This window comes from Macaca nemestrina, unplaced genomic scaffold (assembly GCF_043159975.1).
Source record: "Macaca nemestrina isolate mMacNem1 unplaced genomic scaffold, mMacNem.hap1 Scaffold_44, whole genome shotgun sequence".
Taxonomy (NCBI): domain Eukaryota; kingdom Metazoa; phylum Chordata; class Mammalia; order Primates; family Cercopithecidae; genus Macaca; species Macaca nemestrina.
The window spans coordinates 938080-959007 of NW_027257673.1; the positions used below are offsets into that span (position 1 = coordinate 938080).

At 45.5% G+C, this 20928-nt stretch overlaps 1 protein-coding gene across 23 annotated transcripts in view; it reads right to left on the reverse strand.

Annotated features, from left to right (window-relative positions):
• The window catches only part of LOC139361351 (centromere protein I-like), a 59720-nt gene that overhangs the window by 18510 nt on the left and 20282 nt on the right, over positions 1 to 20928 (reverse strand). For 4 of the 23 annotated variants that reach the window (XR_011618911.1, XR_011618924.1, XR_011618922.1 and 1 more), the window contains 4 exons: positions 18988 to 19121; positions 6307 to 6392; positions 4544 to 4601; positions 1223 to 2915 (listed from right to left, as the gene is read on the reverse strand). Coding sequence is in view for 8 of the 23 variants with exons in the window: in XM_071089994.1 (XP_070946095.1) it covers positions 2749 to 2915; positions 6307 to 6392; positions 16062 to 16109; positions 18988 to 18995 (309 nt within the window). In the remaining 15 variants the exon portion in view is untranslated. Of the gene's footprint in view, positions 1 to 1222; positions 2916 to 4543; positions 4602 to 6306; positions 6393 to 15717; positions 15930 to 16061; positions 16110 to 17909; positions 18014 to 18987; positions 19122 to 20928 lie in introns of those variants that run through there. The other 19 variants (XR_011618918.1, XR_011618925.1, XR_011618919.1 and 16 more) reach the window with 16 other exon arrangements.

Here is a 20928-nt window from a genome sequence, read left to right on the forward strand (position 1 = left end):
GCAATCCCCTAATGATGCTGAGCATCTTTTCATGTACTTCTTGGCCATTTTTATCTCCTCTTTTTTGGAGATACTTATTCAAATATGTTGCCCATTTTTCAGTTGCATTTTTTTTTTGGTGTTGAGTTGGAGAAGTTCTTTACGTATTCTGGATATTAAACCCTTACCTGATATGTGAGTTGCCAATATATTCTTGTTTTCCTTATTTTGACAATGTCTTATGATGTACCAATTTTTTTTTTTTTTTTTTTTTTTTTTTTTGAGACGGGAGTCTTCCTCTGTCACCCAGGCTGGAGAACAGTGGCCGGATCTCAGCTCACTGCAAGCTCTGTCTCCCGGGTTTACGCCATTCTCCTGCCTCAGCCTCCCGAGTAGCTGGGACTACAGGCACCTGCCACCTCGCCTGGCTAGTTTTTGGTATTTTTTAGTAGAGACAGGGTTTCACCGTGTTAGCCAGGATGGTCTCGATCTTCTGACCTCATGATCCGCCTGCCTCAGCCTCCCAAAGTGCTGGGATTACAGGTTTGAGCCACCGCGCCCAGCCAATGTGCAAATTTTTAACTTTGATGAAGTCAAATTTATCTACATTTTTTGTTGCATGTGCTTTTTTGGCATCACATCTAAGAAACTGCTGTTGCCTAATCCAAGGTCATGAAGATGTATGCCTTTGCTGTCCTCTAACATATAGTTTTAGCTTATAAATTTACATTTTTCGCCCATTTTGAGTTAATTTTATGAAAAAAAAGTTGAAAATAATTAGCCAGGCATTGTGGTACACACCTATAGTCCCAGCTACTCAGGAGGCTGGGGTGGAAAGATCACTTGAATCCAGTAATTTGAGGGTGCAGTGAGCTATGATCACACCACTGTACTCCAGCCTGGGCAACAGAGCAACACCCTGACAAAATAAATAAATAAATAAATAAATAGCTGAAGGTAGGAAAATATCTCCATTCATCAGAGGCATGTGAGCATCTTTGTCCTCTCTTGCTCTCCTGGGGAACAGTTGGGCCTATCTTTTTGTCCCTTGATTCTAGCTGGTTGGTGGCTCAGCCCAGGCCTTCCTCTCTGATAAATCCCAAAGTGGCTGCCGTGTTCTGATGCCGTTTCAGCCTCCCTAGTCCCTGAGTTTCACCTTTGTTCTCTAATTAGGGTTCAATTCTGTACAAATAGTTTCCAAACTGCAAACCAGAAACACATATTACTTTTCCATAATACTATGTTAAGTGCAAAACAGGTATTTAATTTTAAATGGCCCAAGTAAGCAAATGTCCAGAAATACATCCAGTTCCCGTAAATATATCTCCACACTGCCCCTCTAGGTGCTGACACAGAGGTGCCAGGACCCCTGTCTTCTCATTCAATGGGTGCCAAATCTTCTTGAACCTTCCCTTCAGGAAGTTGGCTGGAACGTTTGGAGATGCCATTATCACTATCGCCTATCACCCCCAGGCATAGCTATTTTTGTATCCCTGAGTCTCCCTTAGACAGAGAGTAGTCCCACCCATAGAAATTAAGGTGTTAAGGAATTAAAGTGAGTGTTGGGTATCTTTTGCTTTCAAAGGTTCGGGAGTCAGTAAGAGATGTGACTAAGAGCGTGGGCTCTGTCATCAGCAAAGTGACATCCTGAGCAAAACAGTATCTTCATGCCTGAGTTTCCTTGCCTGTAAACTGGAACGAATGGTATTGCAATTGAGTAGAGATCAAATGAGTTCACACGCATGAGGCATGTAGAACAGGGCCTTGCAGGCAGACATCACTGTAGAGTGCACAAATGGGGTCCGGCTGTGAGAACTGGAGCCAGGCAATGAGAGAATAAGGAGGGCTTTAACTTGGGGTGCTAACACCCACGCTGAAGGCATGAGCTCACTCCAGACAATTTCGTTAATTCCTTTAGACAAGTACACACAAGGCTTTCTTTGCTTTGGGGTATACACTAGACAGCCTGGGGTGCTCATTAGCAGCCTGGTTTCTTTTGCGATGGGCACCTCTGGACTCCAAAGCCTGCCAGGATTGCAATGGAAGGTCATCCTCCTCCTCCATGATCAACAACCTCCCAGAGTTTCTTGGGATCTGGAAACACAGAGAAATTACTTCTTCCTATCCTCTTCCCTGCTCATGGGTTTCACGTTTTACATTCATTCACAGTTGTTACAACAGGGTCTCAGACAGCAGGGGCACGTAACAAGTGTGCCCCAGCTGCATCTGACCCAGAGCGTGTCCTACCACAGTCCACCTGCTGAGCTGACCCTCACAGCACTAGCTGGCATTCCCTCCACGTGGAGCTTGAGCAGTAAGTATAAAGATGGCCACCAGACAACAATATCCCAGTAAGATGTCTGTCTCTGTAAAAGTGATGTAGAACATTTCCAACACAGCTCTTATAAATACTTGTCTTCCAATTAGACAGAGCTTCTTCCTGGAGTTAGGAATTTAGAACCAGCTTGATAAAAGAAAATGGACTAAAATCATTAAGGCACAGTGTGTGGGCTACAGTAATTTGGGGGCCAAGGCAGAGCAAGCTGTCATGGGGAGGGGTAGGAGTTCTGCTTGATGCCTCCTTTGGGAGAGAAAGCTTAATCCTCAGGTGGTGGGAAGGTCTCTGTGGTAGCTAGTCTCCATGATGCTCCCAAACTGATCAACGGTCTGCCTGTACCTATAGGCTGCTGCTCTTATCAAAAGGTGGAGGTGAGTTACCCTCCCCTGAATCTGCACTGGCCTTCGAACTTACTGTTTTCAAGTGTTGTTCTAGGAGCTGTGAGGACTGGCAGCTGCCACTTCTTCCTCCTCTTGGAAGCCAGCTGCCATGTTGTAGGGAAGTCCGGCTACGCTGCTAAAGATACCACGTGGAGGCTGTGTCAGGAAAGTTGACGTGCAGCCACCTGAGTGAAGGCTATTATGGCCCTCCCGCCTGGCTGGAAGGGAAAACAGCCACATGGGAAGTCACAAGTGAGACCGGGAGAACGGCCCTGCCATGTAATCCCAGCTGCCCCAACTTCTGACCCACAGATGCAGGAAAAATAGTAACTCACTGCTTTAAGCCCCTAAGTTGTGGGGTAGTTTGTTATGAAGTAATTAACAATGCTGGATAAGTAAGTCTGCCTTTCAAAAATCTGAGATAGTTTAATAAGTCCTTACAAAACTTCATTGAATTGTAAGAAAATACCAACTAACAAAAACAATTTAAAATGTTATTTTTTAAAAAAATAGAGACAAAAAAAACCAGAGTCAGTGTTGGCCAGGCACAGTGGTTCAAGCCTGTAATCCCAGCACTTTGGGAGATCAAGGCAGGTGGATCAATTGAGATCGAGTTCTCTACTAAAAATACAAAAATTAGACTGGCATGGTGGCGGGCACCTGTAATCTCAGATACTTGGGAGGCTGAGGCAGGACAATCACTTGAACCCAGGAGGCGGAGGGTGCAGTGAGCTGAGGTCTGACCACTGCCCTCCAGCCTGGGCAACAGATCGAGACTCCATCTCAAAAAAAAAAAAAAAAAAGTCAAGAGTGAAGGTCTCACCGTGTTGCCCAGGTTGGTCTTGAACTCATAGGCTCAAGCAATCCACCAGTCTTGGTCTCCTAAAGTTCCGGGATTACAGGAGTCAACCACTGCGCCTGGCCAAAAATTGTTAAATTTTTAAATTAAAAAATCCCCCAAAATAGGCCAGGCACAGTGGCTCACACCTGTAATCCCAGCACTTGGGGAGGTTGAAGAGGGTGGGTTCTTTGAGGCCAGGTCAAAACCAGCCTGGCCAACATGGAAAAACCCCACCTTTACTAAAAATACAAAAATTAGCCAGGTGTGGTGCTGCAGGCCTGTAATCCCACCCATTCGGGAGGCTGAGGCAGGATAATCGCTTCAACCTGGGAGACAGAGGTTGTAGTAAACTGAGATCACACCACTGAACTCCAGCCTGAAAAACAGAGCAACTCTGTCTCAATTTAAAGAAAAATTCCCCCAGATAATTTCAAATTACATATCTAATAAGAGACTTACATCCAAATGCATAAAGAACTATTAACAACCCAACAATGAAAAGAGTAACAACCCAATTTAAAAATGGACAAAGGATCTGAACAGACATACTTTCAAGAAAATATACAAATGGCCAAAAAGCACATGAAAAGATGCTCAATATCATTAGTCGCTAGTCAAATACAAATCAAAGCAACGAGACACCGATTCAATGGCTACAGATAAACGGTAACAAATACTGGAGAGGATGAGGGGAAACTGGAACCTCATTTAAGCTGCTGGTGAGAATTTAGAATAGTGCAGTTGCTTTGGGAAACACATGGCAATTCCTCAAAAGGTTAAACACAGAGGTACCGTATGACCTGGCAACACTACCCCAGGTATATACCCAAGAGAAGTGAGAAAACAGCCCCCACAAACACTTACACATCAACTGTTATTCTGCTTATTCATAAGCAAAAAGTAGAGACAATCCATATATCCACCAACTAATGAATGGCTATAATAAATGTGATATACACATTCATACATGGAATCTTTGACAATAAAAAGGAATAAAGTACATACCAAACATGCTTCATGGACCTTGAACCTTGAAAATATTATGTTAAGTGAAATAAGCCAGCTGTAAAATAAAAACATGGACTGTACAATTGTATTTACATGGAAAATTCAGAATAGGAAAATCCATGCCAGTGAAAAGTGTAAGTGGTGGCTGAGAGTTGAAGGAAAGGGGAGTGTGTGACTGCTAACAGTTACAAAGTTCCTTTAAAAAATGCAGACTGGGCCAGACGCAGTGGCTCTCATCTGTAATCCCAGCACTTTGGGAGGCCGAGGCAGTCAGATCACCTGAGGTCAGGAGTTTGAAACCAGTCTGCCCAACATGGTGAAACCCCATCTCTACTAAAAATACAAAAATTAGCCGGGCATGGTGGCATGTGCCTGTAATCTCAGCTAACCAGGAGGCTGAGGCAGAAGAAATGCTTGAACTTTGGAGGCAGAGGCTGCAGTGAGCCAAGATGGCACCACTGCACTCCAGCCTGGGTGATAGAGCAAAACTTAGTTTCAAAAAAAAAAAAAAAAAATGCTGACTGGTCATGGTGGCTCACACTTGTAATCTCTACTTTGGGAGGCAGGAGGATAGATAAAACCTGGCAACATAGTGGGACTCTGTATCTACAAAAAAAAAAAAAAAAAAAAAAAATTAGCCCGGTGTGGGGGTACATGCTGGTAGACTCAGGCCTGGGATCATGCCACTGCACTCCAGCCTGGGTTACAGGGACACTGTCACCAAAAAAAAAAAAAAAAAAAAAAAAGTTGTAAACTTAGGCTGTGTGGCTCACACCTGTGACCCCAGCACTTTGGGATGCCTAGGCAAAAGGTCTGCCATGAGGCCAGCAGTTTTAGAACAGCCTGGGCAACACAGTGAAGCTGCACTTCTATTTATTTATTTATTAATGAATATTCCAAAATTAGATTTTGATGACAGATGCAGAACTCTGTGAATATCCTAAAGACCACAGACACGTAAACCTTGAAGTGTGAATTACATAATGCTCTTAAAGAAAAAGCTTATCACATGCATGCATAGACAGAGCCCACTCCACCCACCTCAGCCCCTGTGCTCTTGCAGCTCTATCTTGCACACACATGGGCACACAACTGCTTGTATGTTTCATTCATTTCTGGTAAAACGGTTCTGTTCCAGGGAGCACACACAGATGAAGGGAAGTGGTCACATCAGGCCCTCAGTGTGGTGCTGGCCCAGGGAGAGAGCCTATGTGGTAGAAACCCTTATCCTCTACTCCACCCGGGATGAATTCTTCTAACTTAGCAAAAAGGGACAAGGATGCTTCTGGCTCATGCCTCAGGGCACTGTGGGGCTTCCGTAAGGACCCCTCGGAGGGGCTGAGAACAAACGAGATTCTTGCTCACGACACTGATCCCTTCCACAGGAGCAACTGGGGGTCTAAGTGAGCTCTCTGTAGGATTCACAGGGGCTCACCACAGATGGAAGGTGCTGGCTGTGAGGTCTGGGGCCAGAGGCTGGGCCTGCATCCCAAGTGTCCTCCCTGTACCATGGACACACAGGAGCACCCAGAGTGCTGCAGGCAAAGCCAGCTGTGCCTGTGATCAATGAGCAACCACCCCACTCCGACTCCTGGTGATCAACCAATGTGCAACGCCCCCACCCCGACTTCCTGTGATCAATCAATGAGCAACCACCCCACCCACACTCCCTAGGACCCCCCAGAGAAGGATTCCAGAGTCTGTGACACTCTCCTTTCCAAGCCACTCTGGCAGAGGGGCTCCACCCGCTAAGGTCTTACTTGGGGCTTGGCCTTCAGGAACATGGCTCTCCATATCGTTGCTGGATTTACTGTGCGCCACGCTAGCTTTCCTCATGGCATTCTCGCTGAAACACAGAGAAGAGACGTTTGGTTACACCAGCGAGTCCAATGCTGCGGGGCCCTGGCCAACAGGTCCTGCAGAGCAGCTGCTCCTGGTAACAAGGTGCTGTCCTCAGCACACCAGTCTGGCTGAGGTCCAAAAGAGGCATGAAGAAAGGGGCACTCAACAAAGAGCAATGACAGGCCGCTGAGCCAGGGAGAGTGACCAGGATGATGAAACAGAAGGGACTGGAAAAGTGGTCACCATGGAGCAAAGAGGGAACCATGGCACGAAGGGGTGGGGGGCTAGTCCCTACATGATGAAGGAGGTATGCATTAGACTACGGCGGCAGCTGGTCTCTAGTTCCTAGTTCCTGTTCTCTTGAGTGGCCTGGATTCCCACCAACTCTGCCAGCATGGTAGGACCCAGATTTCTCCTCTGTAAAATAAAGGGGCCACGAGAAGTCATCATTCAGTCCCTCCCAAAGCAAGGATTTGACCCTGTGTGGGACAACGCAGGTCCTATATGTGGGATCAGAGAGAAGCCCCAACTTCAACACCTTCTAGCTGGGAACAAGAGGAGAAAGAAGACAGAAACATGAAACGTTATCTTTAATAACATTTACCAACAATTCTGTACTGAGAGATGGAATCCTATGAAAGGTTTTTCATCACACTTCTGCTCCGCAGAGACAAAGAGCCATGTGCGTCAGTTAAGCTGGAGCCAGCTTGAATGCAGCCCACATTGCCCCTGACATTCACAGGGCAAGACGGGAACAGGAGTGCATCTGTTAGGAAGGCCTGGCCTGTGGCTCCCAGGGACTGGCTGCCCTGGTCTGCTCATGGCCTGCCTTCTTCCCAGGAGGAGAGGTCTCTTCCCTGCCTGGTCTCCGTGCAACAGCTTTGAGGTGGCGGGATGACCAGGTTGAAGAAATGTACTTGGTGAGCTGAAGGCAAGGCGGCACCAGACACCAGTGGATTTGCTGGTGGACAAGCGCTGTCCTCTCCTGGGTAACATCACAGATGACATGCACACTGTGGGCACCAACTGTCAGCAACACTGGGCTTACTGATAAAGAAACAAGCGAGTGTGCCAGGGCTCGGGGGCCTTGTCTCGGAGTGAACTGAATAGGCCCAGTCCAGCTGGTGCTAGAAATAATTCTGCTCACTCCAAACAGTAATCAACCAACCCCAGGAAACAGAAGGACTGTGCACACGGGGCTGCAGCAACACAACTGTGATTCCTCAAGACATCACAGAAAGGAGACTCAATGCTGAGACGCGCACACATCTGTCTTCATGTGAAAAGAAAAACAAAGCGACACTGTCCTACCCCTGCTCAATTCAAAAAGCATACTTGCAGCTCCCACCTCCCTGGGTGCTTTCTGAAGCCTCAACTGAGGCGACAAGGCAGCAAGAGGTTCCTGCTCACCAGGCATCCATGGGTGAAACAGAAAAATAAGGGGAAAGGTCACTAGGGCCACAAGAGATGAGAGTTATTAGTTCAGGAGGATGAGAACCAGCTCGCACACAGTGCAGGGTCAGAGTCCTGGTGAAGCCAGGCAGGGTAGGCTGGGAGGACCCTGTGCACATGGTCTGGGGCTGGCAAGGGGCAGGCTCTCCAAACCCAGAGGCTGAGAAGGGAGCTGCTAGGCCCCAGGAGTCACTGAGCATTTCTGATAGAAGTGGCTGCACAGGCCTCTTTTCTGAAGGATGCCTCACCTGTGCCCCTCCCACCTCAAGAGCATACCTGTCTTTCTTCCCACCTTCCTTTTCTCTTTTGTTTTTTGAGACAAGGTCTCACTCTGTCACAGGTACAGCACAATGGCACAAACAGCTCACTGCAGTTGTGAACTCCTGGGCTCAAGTATCCTTCCACCTCAGCCTCCCAAATAGTTGGGACTACAGGCAGGCACTACCACGCCTGGCTAAGTTTTTTGGTTTATACTTTTTATTATTTATTATTATTATTTTGGTAAAGACAGGGTCTTGTTTTATTTTCCAGCCTGGTCTTGAACTCCTGGCCTTCAGTGATCCTCCCAACTTGGCCTCCCAAACCACTGGGACCAATAGCAAGACTCAGGAGAGAGCAGCAGAAACAGCAGCAAAGCGGGACAATATAAAGGTTGGCTGTGTGGAGTGGGGAGGCCGTGGGGCACATGTGGCCAGGAGTCAGAGAGGGAGAGGGGTGCACAGGAGTCTGAGGGTGACATCCAGTTACACAGATTGGCTCTATGACCTACAGCAACAATCACGGAAGGCAAAGCCAGGCCTGATACAAAAGCAGTCTTTTCAAGCTGCTACTGGCTATTTTTGAGTGTGTCCGCACACTAGCAGTCCCCAGTCTTGGTGCAGCAGAGACGCCTGGCACAGTCACAGAGACAAGATCCAGAAACACGGCTTAGTGCAATAGCTTTGGGGTGGTGGAATGACCAGGTTGAAGAAACGTGTTTGGTGAGCTGAAGACAAGCTGGCATCAGACACCAGGGGATGTGCTGGTGGATGAGCCCTGTCCGGTCCTGGGTAACGTCATAGATGACGTGGACACTGGGCACTAACTGTCAGCAAGTGAAAGCCTGAGGAGCATGGAACAAACTGGAGGCCAGAAACAGGCATGTCTTGACAGGCCAACACCAGGAAAACCCAGCTTATGTCAACGTCCAGTCCTGGCTGAGCTCCAGCGGGTTGGAGTGGGGCTGAGAAGCAATAGGTGATCATCCTGCAAGGCTGCGGCTCTAAACAGCAGCACCGTGCCATGTCACTCGCATGTCCTCTATGCAGCATTCACCCAAGGAGGCCCTGCAGGTTTGGTGGCTGGTAAACAGACACCCTGCACCATTTTCAATTCTGTGAATAATATTTTTGAAAATGTCTTTGCTCTTGTTTCTACTTTGAAGATCGTGTGCCACAAAACAGACACAGTGAAAAAAAAGCACCCAGACACCCTGCAGTGAAACCCCCACACTTCCCCGTGGATGCTGCCCTCTCCTCTTCAGCTAGCCCAGCGCTTTCCAGAGGCATCCCTTGCCTGGACACTGACTCCACCAGGGCACTCATTTCACATTCCTGCTGAGATCCACTCCCCCACCTCCTTCCTTCCTCAGACCTAACATGCCTGCTGCAGGGGCCAACTTTCAGAACAGCACCAACTGCTCCCAAAGCCCCCTTCTGATCTCAATGAGCTGGGCTCTGCTGCCAACCCCAGAATGCCTTCCTGAACAGTCAGACCCGACTGGCCACTCCTCAGCCTCGGTCTTGTGAAGACAAATTCCCTTTGATTCACTGTCATGAAATGAAGGAAAACGATTGTACGAGACAGCTCCAAACACGGAGCAAGGAGTATAGCTTCAGACAAAGAACAGAGAACCAACCTGTCATGGTGAGCTTTACCTCCACCCAAGCAAGCTTGGAAAACGAGGGTCTGCCCAGCCAGGGGCAGGCAGCGAGCAGACTGGTGTCAAGCTCAATGGCTGACCTGCCATAGTCCCATCCAACATAAGCAACAGGCTCGCAAACAGTAGGAGCCTATAAGGCAGCCACCAAGGAACCCCAGGATGCCTGGATAGTGCTCACACTAGCTGAGGAAGGGGGCTGGGGGGTCACTCCCTGCTTGCGACCAACCAGACCTCCGGACACAAGGACTGTCACCTGCTCAGAGCACACAACCACTTGCCGTGACCTGGGCTCCAGTGCTCTGCCTAGGGCCATGCTCTAGCTGGCTGCCATGGGCATGTCTGTGCACCCAATCAGGGTTCAACTCGTATCTGGTTTAAAGCGAAGCCTCTCCAGGGACCTTACTGTCCAGAACTGTCCCCAGAACATGGTATGTCTCAAAGGCATTGCCTGACCCTTTCTGAGCAGCCTGCAGGGACACACTAAGAAAAGCTGTTGGTATTTTCATCGCCCAGCACCAAGTGCCTATGCCAGAAATCTGCGAACCCCCTTTACTTTCTAACTGCCACCTCCAATTCCCCAAGTTCACATCTCTGCCACAACTCCCACTGAATCTGTGGCAATTCCTCCCACTGGGCCTGTCTCCAGTTCCCCTTCCTACCCCCACACCCTTCCCAGCACCCCAAGTCACAGGACTGCCAGTGAGCGTGGGAAGCAAACTGGGCCATATCCCTGCCTGCCTCGAGGTCCTTGATCCTCACCTCTCACCAGGAGGGCAGGCAGCCTGTCCTGGACCCCACCAAGGCTGCTCCTATGCCTGCCTGCACACTGTCCCCAGGACCCTGGGGATGGTGACCTGCTGCCTCGCACACTGCCTGACCATCCCATCAGGACTGCATAGAAACCCTGTAGCCACCTCACCCATGTCTGTGGCACCTCCTGGAGAGATCACTGGTTCTTGTGTACCAGTCCCACTATACTCTGAACACCCTGTGAGTAGAGACAATGGCTGTTCACCTTTGTGGGCAGCAGACAAGCATCACTGCCAGACAAAACTACTGGCTCTCTTTAGCACAAGGAGTGGAACCGCCATGCATTTTGATGAGACATGATGTGCAGAATGAAAAATCAGCATGGCAGCCATAGGAGCAAACCAGGCCTAAAACAGGCATCTCCTGGCAGTGAAGACCAGGGTGCCCAGGGAAGGTGTGTGCTGGGGCAGGCAGCTGGGCCTGGCAGGAAGCAGAGAAGGGAAGAAGGGCCTGGGCTTAAATTCCAAAGTGGCCACTCACCAACTCTGGGTCCTGGGAGAGGCACTCCCTCCCCCAAAGCATGGCCCCTTCATAAAGGAGGACTCTGAGGGGCTGTGGCCAGGATGAAGGTTCACAGAGAGGACCAGGAAGTGAGGACAGAGCCGGCGTTGGCTGGGTCTACAGGGCTACTGTCCAGCAGGGGCTTGTGGTTCCTCACCTCCTTCCTGTACCCAAATAGGGAAACTCTATCAACAGAAGTCCACTCTCAGTCTTTACAATCTGAATGAGACTAGGATAAACCAAAAACCTGGCAAACTGAGTACCCTAGGGAAGGAACACAGGGCATCAAATGCAAAGCCTGCTAAGGTCAGCGAGGCCCAAGGCAAGCTGCCCCGTCTGCCCTCACCCAACTGGCAGTGCCTCCCCGTCCTCCCTTTGCACACAGGGTGGGGACAGTGCTGACCTCACGCAGGGCTCTGAGGTTAATTATCACTTAATATTATAAGGCACTGGACACACAGGAAGTGCGAGGGATGCATTAAAGAAATAAGTCCGGTGGCTCAAGCCTGTAATCCCAGCACTTTGGGAGGCCGAGGCGGGTGGATCACGAGGTCAGGAGATCGAGACTATCCTGGCTAACATGGTGAAACCCCATCTCTACTAAAAATACAAAAAAAAAAACTAGCCGGGCGTGGTGGCGGGCGCCTGTAGTCTCAGCTACTTGGGAGGCTGAGGCAGGAGAATGGCGTGAACCCGGGAAGCGGAGCTTGCAGTGAGCCGAGATCACGCCACTGCACTCCAGCCTGGGAGACACAGCGAAACTCCGTCTCAAAAAAAAAAAAAAAAAAGAAAAAAAAGAAATAAGTCAGGTAACAGCCTGCTGAACTGTGCAGTAGGACAGCATCCCAAAACACCTCTGCCACGCATTGAGGTTACTGTCACCCCCTCCACAGCAGATGATGGAGTGGTGAGCACCAGCAGCTTCCTGAGGCAGAGCCACCCTTCCACTGGAGCTCTGAGTCCCCTGCAGTGTACCGAGGCCAGCTCTACAGCCCGCAGGAAGGACGTTCACACAAACGTGGAGGAGGCCTGAGCTGGCCTCCCCGCTCCCACTCCTGCTCCATGCCCTGACTCTGCCTTCCACAAACACCCTGGTTCCCACTGAGGACCCTCTCTCCTCTCAATGAGGCCTCTCCCCGGCCCCACCCTCTTCACCACTGTACCCCCGCCACACTGCCAGGCCCCTTCCCTGGTCTAACTGCTTTCCCTTTGCTGAATGAAGGCATGAATTCCCAGGACAGCCAACTCCTCTGTCCTCCTGTGGTGTCCTAAAGAAGGGGAGCTGCTTTCCTCCCTGGGTCACAGACTCACCCTCCTGACCTCAGGGGGACAGGATGATACCTCCCAGCTATTTGTGGGACAGATTTATGTTCTGCTCAAAGGAAACTTCTGTGGGTTTCTTCTAATTTTGAGAGGCACAACACCCACTAATCAAGTGAACTCTCATGGGGCAGAAGGAATTTTTGGCAGCTCCACTTTGCCCCACCCAAGAAGCCTCCTGGTAAATTGCTGCCTGTGTGTGCAGACAGTCTGTTTGCCCACCTGGGACAGGAGTCCACAGCTTGTAAGTGGGGCCCTTTACCCTGTGTGTTCACAAACCTAAATCATAGAGGACCAGAAGACAACAGAAGGAGAGTTACACAGTCTCAGGATGAAAAATATTTCCTAAGCATGTCACCAGAAACAGACACCATAAAAGAAAGATTTTCCCATACTGAAGATATGGGTGGGGCGCAGTGGCTCACACCTATAATCCCAGCCCTCTGGGAGGCCAAGGCAGGTGGATCTCTTGAAGTCAGGAGTTCGAGACCAGCCTGGGCAACATGGCAAGACCCCGTCTCTACTAAAAATACAAAAATTAGCCGTGCATGGAGTCTCGCTCTGTCGCCCAGGCTGGAGTGCAGCGGTGCGATCTTGACTCACTGCAACCTCCACCTCCTGGGTTCAAGCGATTCTCCTTCTTCAGCCTCTTGAGAATCTGGGATTACAGGCATGTGCCACCACACCGGGCTAATTTTTTTATTTTTAGTAGAGACGGAGTTTCACCATGTTTGCCAGGCTGGTCCCGAACACGTGACCTCAGTTGATTCACCCGCCTCGGCCTCCCAAAGTAATAGGATTACAGGCATGAGCCACTGCGCCCAGCCTGGATTCTTTATGGAAATTGATAAGCTGTTTCTAAAATTCATACGGAATTCAAAGAACCAACAATAGACAAAACAATCTTGAAGAAGAACAAGTTTGAGAACTTACATTTTCTGATTTCAAAGCTCGCTACAATACAAAGCTATACTAATCAAGACAGCATTTACTGGCAAGATGATAGACATATAGATCCATAAAATAGAACTCAGAGTCCATACATTTATGGCCCATTGATGCTAAGACAAGGGTCAAAACATTTTAATGGGAAGGAGTAGCCTTTTCAACAAATGGTGTGGGTGCATTTGTGTCCTCACACACACACAAATGAAGTTGTATACTTAAACCACAACATATACAAGAGATAAAATTGATTTTAAAAACCCAAATGTAAGAATTTAAAACTGTAAAATTCTCAGAGGAATAAATCTTTGTAACCTTGATTTAGGCAGTGATTTCTTAAGCTCTACCAAAGCATAAGCAGTAGGAAAAAAAAAAAGGTGAAGTTTCATTTCATCAAAATTAAAACCTTTTGTAAATCAAAAGACACTAACAAAAAATTGACAATCCATAAAATTGGAAACAAAAATTGCAAATTACTTATTTGATAAAGGATTTGTATCTAGAATATAAAAACTATTACAACTGAATAATAAAATCACAAACTCATTTAAAAATATGCAAAGGGCCAGGCGTGGTGGCTTACACCTGTAATCCCAGCACTGTGGCAGGCCAACCCAGATAAGACTGTTTGAGCCCAGGATTTCCAGACCAGCCTGGGCAACATGGTGAAACCCTTTCTACAAAAAAATGAGCCAGGAATGGTGGCGTGCGCTTTTAGTCCCAGCTATTCAGGAGGCTTAGGTGGGAGAATCAATTGAGTTCTGGAGTTCGTGGCTGCAGTAAGCTGTGATTGTGCTACTGCCCTCCAGCCTGAGCTACAGAACGACCATCTCAAAAAAAAAAATATATATATATATATAGACATATATATATCGACATACATACATAGTGTATTTAGATACACACTAAAGAAATTTATAAAATCTTAAGAATGAGCAAAGAATCTGAATAGGCATTTCTCCAAAGAAAATACATAAATGATCAGTAAGTACAAGAAAAGATGCTAAAAATCAACAGCTACCATGGAAATGCAAATCAATACCACAATGAAATACCACTTCACATCTCCGGGATGGCCAGAACCAAACCAAACCAAACCAAAACAAAACAGATCAGATAGCAAGTGTTAGGAAAGAGGTGGAGAGAATGGAACCATCACATACTGCTGATGGGAATGTGAAATGGTGCTGTTACTTTGGAAAAGTATGGAAGTTCTTCCAGTGGTTAAACAGAGTTACCATATGATCTAGCATTCCCACTCTTAAGTACATACACCCAAGAGAAATGAAAACTATGTCCACACAAAACCTTTTACAAGAATACTTACTCATAATCACCAAAAAGTGAAAATAACCAAAATTTCTATCAACTGATAAATGAATAAAATGTCATATCTATACAAAGGAATAGTATTTACAAGTAAAAGTACTGATACATGCTATAAGACAGCTGAACACTGAAAACATTATGCTAAGTGAAAGAAGCCAGGCTGGGCACTGTGGCTCATGCCTGTAATCCCAGCAGTATGGGAGGCCGAGGCAGGTGGATCACTTAATGTCAGGCGTTTGAGACCAGCCTGGCCAACATGGTTAAGCCTCATCTCTACTAAAAATACAAAAATTAGCTGGGTGTAGTGGCAGGTGCCTGTAATCCCAGCTACTCAGGAGGCCGAGGCAAGAGAATCGCTTGAACCCAGGAGGCGGAGGTTGCAATGAGCTGAGATTGCACCACTGCACTCCAGCGCGGGCGACAGAGCGAGACTCCCTCTCAAAATAAATAAATACAAAAAAAATTAAAAAAAAAAAAAAAAAGAAAAAAAGAAAAGAAAAGAAAAGAAGAGAAAAGAAAGAGACAGGGCTGAGAGTGAAGTCCTGAAAGGATATACACAAACATACACCCTCCTCCCCCTGCCTGCATATTGGTATCATTCCATTAAATCAGCAGTCTTTGACTAAGGTTGTAACTCTAATTGTAATATTATCTAGCCTAAATTTTCTATCTTTTCTAGAAGGATTTTCTGAGAGCTTCCACGTCTATGAAGCTTTTCCTTACATGGCACCACCTCTACCCAGGCAGCACTGAACTGATCACTCCCCCATCTTTCTCACAACTGAAGCTTTTCACATTTTGCCACATTGTATTACAGTGATTTGTTTACAAGTCTGTCTCTGCTACAAGCCCAAGCTCTCTCAGAGGACAGAAACTTAAATTAACTGGAATCCCAGACCCTAGCAAAATGCCCAAAATTTAGTTGTTACTTAAAAAAAAAACTACTAAACACGTCTTACAGTTCAGACACATTAAATGTACAGCAGTTCCTATTTCTGCCATCACAGTATTACACAAAATCTAAACATTCTTTAAATACCCTTACCTGTAGCAAAACGGAAACAGCATAACTCAAGAAGGAAGGATGAATGACTACATTTAAACTTTTTATATTCAGCCACTCCAGTTTTTTTCTAGGATTTTAGGGTCAATACATATTCCTTTCCTAAAGGGTTTGGATGTCCACAGGCAACCAACCATGGATATTAAATAGTGATTAAATTCTTGATAAGTCTTGCTGCTGAAATCAAAACCTGATTTTGTCTAATGGGAAAGAAATAAAAAAATTGTCACTATCACCTATTTTCCCTTTCCTCCTCCTTCCCATCAGATCACGTAAATCTAGACTTAATTTTTGAGTAACAGTGATTTAACACAGAGCTTTCTCATTCATACCTTTTGTACCAAACATTTTTCTTTGCGGCAGTCAGATTTTTACGATACCTAACAGAAAAAAACAAACAGAATGAAACATTTAACATACCTTTGAATACAATGCCTTTGACATAGTAAAATACAAAAATACACTATAAATGTAAATATATGCAAATATGTACATACACAAATATCCAGTTGTCTAGTTAAGGATTTTATCCTTTTATGGTACATTCTCAAGTGAAAATAAATAGAGGCTCAATAAGTTGTACACTTAAGATGCTTACTTCACTAAATAAAAAATAAACAATAAAAAATGCTTTCAATGTTTCACTATTAAAAAATTAATAAAGTTCTGGCTGGGTGCGGTGGCTCACGCTTGTAATTGCAGCACTTTGGGAGGCCAAGCTGGGTGAATCACCAGGTCAGGAGTTTGAGACCAGCCTGAGAAACATGGTGAAATCCCGTCTCTACTAAAAATACAAAAATTAGCTGGACGTGGTGGCGTGGGTGCCTGTAATCCCAGATACTCGAGAGGCTGAGGAAGGAGAATCGCTTGAACCTGGGAGGCAGAGGTTGCAGTGAGCCAAGATCGCAACACTGCACTCTAGCCTGGGCAACAAGACCTAGATTGCATCTCAAAAAAATAAAAATTAATAGAGTTCTCATTCATAAGTAGGGGTTGAATGATGAGAACACATGGACACAGAGAGGAGAACATCATACACTGGGGCCTGTCGGGGGTGAGGGGAAAGGGGAGGGAGGGCATTAGGACAAATACCTAATGCATATGGGGCTTAAAACCTAGATGACAGGTTGATAGGTGCAGCAAACCACCCCATGCCACATGCATAACCATGTAACAAACGTGCACCTTCTGCATATTTATCCCAAAACTTAAAAGTAAAATGAAAAAAAATTAATAGAGGCTCAAAAATGGTCACTGATGTAAAACGTACTTTCTTAATGGAAAGAAAATGATGCAGCAGAAAGCACAAAAGGGAAACCTACAACTATGTTTTTCTTGTCTGAGAACTATTAACTAATTAGTTTTTAAACATTTTAAACTTGACATAGTCCTACAAGTTACACCAACAAGGTCTGCACTTAGCCAGGCATGGTGACTCATGCCTGTAATCCCAGCAATTTGGGAGGCCGAGGTGGGCGGATCACCTGAGGTCAGGAGTACGACACCAGCCTGGCCAAAATGGTGAAACCCCGTCTCTATGAAAAAACACAAAAAATTAGCCTGGCGTGGTGGCAGGCACCTTTAATCCCAGCTACTCCGGAGACTGAAGCAGGAGAATTGCTTTAACCCGGGAGGCAGAAGGTGCAGTGAGCCGAGAAGGTGCTGTTGCACTCCAGGTTGACAAGAGCAAAACTCTGTCTCCAAAAAAAAAAAAAAAAAGTTTACATTTATGGACTGAGAAAAGTAATTTCAGTCCACAAGTTACAGAATTAGAGGAGACCAGAAATAATACTTACAGTTCCACATAATTGGCAACAGCTCCCCTTATCTCCCAGAAAATATTTTTATCAGAGAAGGTACAAATACTTAAAGCAATTGTCAGCAAATGACTTAATTTTTCCTGAAGACACAGCAATTAGAATGAACAACGCTGAGTGCAATAGTACCACTGCACAACAGGTCCTTAACTATGATTTTTTTTTATTCTGTAGCCACACCAGTGGAGGATTTAAAAACACCACAGCTGTCATGGCCCCATATTGGAATCTCATGTCCAATAGCAAGCCCGATTTCCAGAGGCCCTGGCCAAAGACAAGTAGGAATATTTTTTGTATTACAGCTGAAAGATGAAGAGAAAATTATAATATACCATTTCATAAAATGGTAAAAAGGCTTTGTACCTGCTCATAATAAAACACCTCTGGTTCAGGATGTTGGCATCCAGGCTGAAGAGTACAGAATATAAGATCCCAGGAAGAGACACCACCACTAATGGAAGGTTATAATGTATGTATGTGTCAAACACCTTTCAGAAGGAAAGATAATATCAGTATATAGGCTATTCCCCAGAACTTCTCAACCAAGTTCACCCAAAGAATCATCAGTATAAGATAATAATGTAACATTAGCTTTGGACATGCCTGACTCCTAAACAAACAGATAACTATAAGCTTGCTTAACACAGACTTCACCAAATATCAGTCATACTACAGAGGATAATTTCTAAAAGACCATTACTTGAATCTTTCATTTCTTCTAGGGAAAGGTCTTACAGTTAGGTGGACAGGGTAAAGGAAGGAAGGAGTTCTTTCCCCTTAAGTCCCAAAATACTTATTTATCATATGAGTTAGCTGTCAACCTAGAAAACAAAGGAGCGTGTTTCTAAGCAAATGCGTTAACACAAGACAAATAGGTATTAGCAGAGGAAGCTGGGAAAAGTGAGACTATCATGGACACTTCATGGATATTAAGTTGCTGCAAAAGTAATTGCAGTTTTTGCCATTGAAAACAATAGCAAAAACCACAATTACTTTTGCATCACCCTATAGTTCTGCCAGGTTATATACTATAACACAATAAAAGGGTACTAGGTACCAAGAGAAGTAAGGCAGTTGAAAAGCAGACATGGAGATCTGAAGAAACAACAAGAAATTTTTGGTTTCCACCAGGAGTTAGGAATGGAAGGAACAAAAAATAATGCTAACAACAGACTTCTGTCTAGGACCAGTGTTAACACAGGGTAATGCTGTGGTGCCTGGACCTTAGGGAAAAAAAAAAGCATTTGCTTTTCCACGTGGTTTATGAAAGTCAATTGTTCCGGAGAGAAAATAATCATGAACTTCAAAATGTAAGGTTACTTTAATGATGCTAATGAGATCACAGCCTACCTTAATATTTGTGCATAAAATTTAAATACTATGCCAATAAAGTGAATAGCCTTCACAAAAATCCCAATGGGGAAACTGAAACATGTTTTACCTTCTCATAGAAATCCAAAATAAAGTGCAGCAAGAAAGTTCTGTTGCTCTCCACGTGCACTGCAGTAGTGGACAGCCACCCTACATAGTGGAGCAGTTTAGACACAGAGCTCATGGATCCGCCCAGTTCTCTCTCTGCAATAAGAAACCATAACATTCAGATACAGAGTAGCAAAAGTGTTCACAATTTCCAAGCTAAAGGTGAATAATATAAAGGAAAAAGGTGGTGAAGGTTTAAAAACTATCAGTGCGCCAATGTATAATTTACTTTTTAAAAAATCAGTGGTTAATCATAAAACTACACACAGCCTTCCAGGGAATCATTAAGACGAAATCACATAGAACATTCTAAACAACCAGACTCTACTAGTAAATAACAGATAAATACAGATAAGCTCCAAGCAGTTATGAAAATTCTCAAGTGAGAGATATAAAAACCACTAGAAATATAGGTATTTCATTAACAGTTAAGGGGAGAAACAGGTTCACATAAAAGTGACATGAAAAATTCATGGCCAAGCACAGTGGCTCACATCTGTAATTCCAGTACTTAGGGAGGCCAAGGCAGGCAGAGTTCTTGAATCCAGGAATTTGAGACCAGCCTGGGCAACGTGGCAAATGCTCTTTACAAAAAATACAAAAATTAGCTGGGGTGGCAGCACACACTTCTAGTTCCAGCTACTCAAGAGGCTGAGGTGGGAGGATTGCTTGATGCCCAGAGGCAAAGGTTGCAGTGAGTGAGTATGCACCACCGCACTCTAGCCTAAGTGACAGAGCAAGACTGTTCAAAAAAAAAAAAAAAAAATCAGGCCATGTGCAGTGGCTTATGCCTGTAATCCCAGCACTCTGGGAGGCTGAGGTGGGCAGATCACTTGAGGTCGAGTCTGAGACCACCGTAGCCAACATGGTGAAACCCTGTCTCTACTAAAAATAAAAAAATTAGCAAGGCGTGATGGTGGGTCCCTGTAATCCCAGCTACTTGGGAGGCTGAGGCAGGAGAATACCTTGAACCCAGGAGGTGGAGTTTGCAGTGAGCCAAGATCATGACACTGCACTCCAGCCTGGGCAATATAACAAGACCCTGTTTCAAAAAAACAAAAAAAAATCAGGATGAAATGTGAAAATGGACAAAATGATACAGTAAACTAGAAAACAATGACAACTAATTTATTCGAACCAAATCAAATGTGGTTTAAAGGAATAAACATTAAAATGACTTTAGGAATCGTTTCCTATACTGTCAGTAACATTGTAACACAGATGCACAGAAACCTACCCTACACAAATCAAAACTCTGTTTTGCCTGAATTCCTGAGCTTTATAAAACGCTGTTAAACATATTTTCACTTGAATTTGGCGTGGCACAGTGACTCATGCCTGTAATCCCAGCACTTTGCGATGCTAAGGCAGGCGGATCACCTGAGGTTGGGAGTTTAAGACCAGCCTGGTCAACATGGTGAAACCCCACCTCTATTAAAAATAAAAAATTAGCCAGGTATGGTGGTGCAAGCCTGTAATCCCAGCTACTGGGGAGGCTGAGGCAAAAGAATCCCTTGAACCCAGGAGGTGGAGTTGGCAGTTAGCCAAGATCATGCCACTGTTAAACGGATTAGGAAAAGACTTACAAATGTGAATTCACAGCTTTACTCTCCTATCTAGGCAGTCAACAATGGTTATGCACAAGGAAAAGAACATGTATAATCTTAGAATTTCAGAGATGATGACGACTCTACTACTGCCCACCACCATGATAGTTCAGTGTCAGGACAATCAATGATCAGGAGACCATTCAAATATGCAAGCATCCACACATAGCCAGTTGGCTACTTGCAAAACTAAGTAGTTTTTTGTGTTTTTTTTGTTTTTTTTTTTCCGAGATGGAGTCTTGCTCTGTCACCCAGGCTGGAGTACACAGGTGCGATCTCAAATCACTGCAACCTCC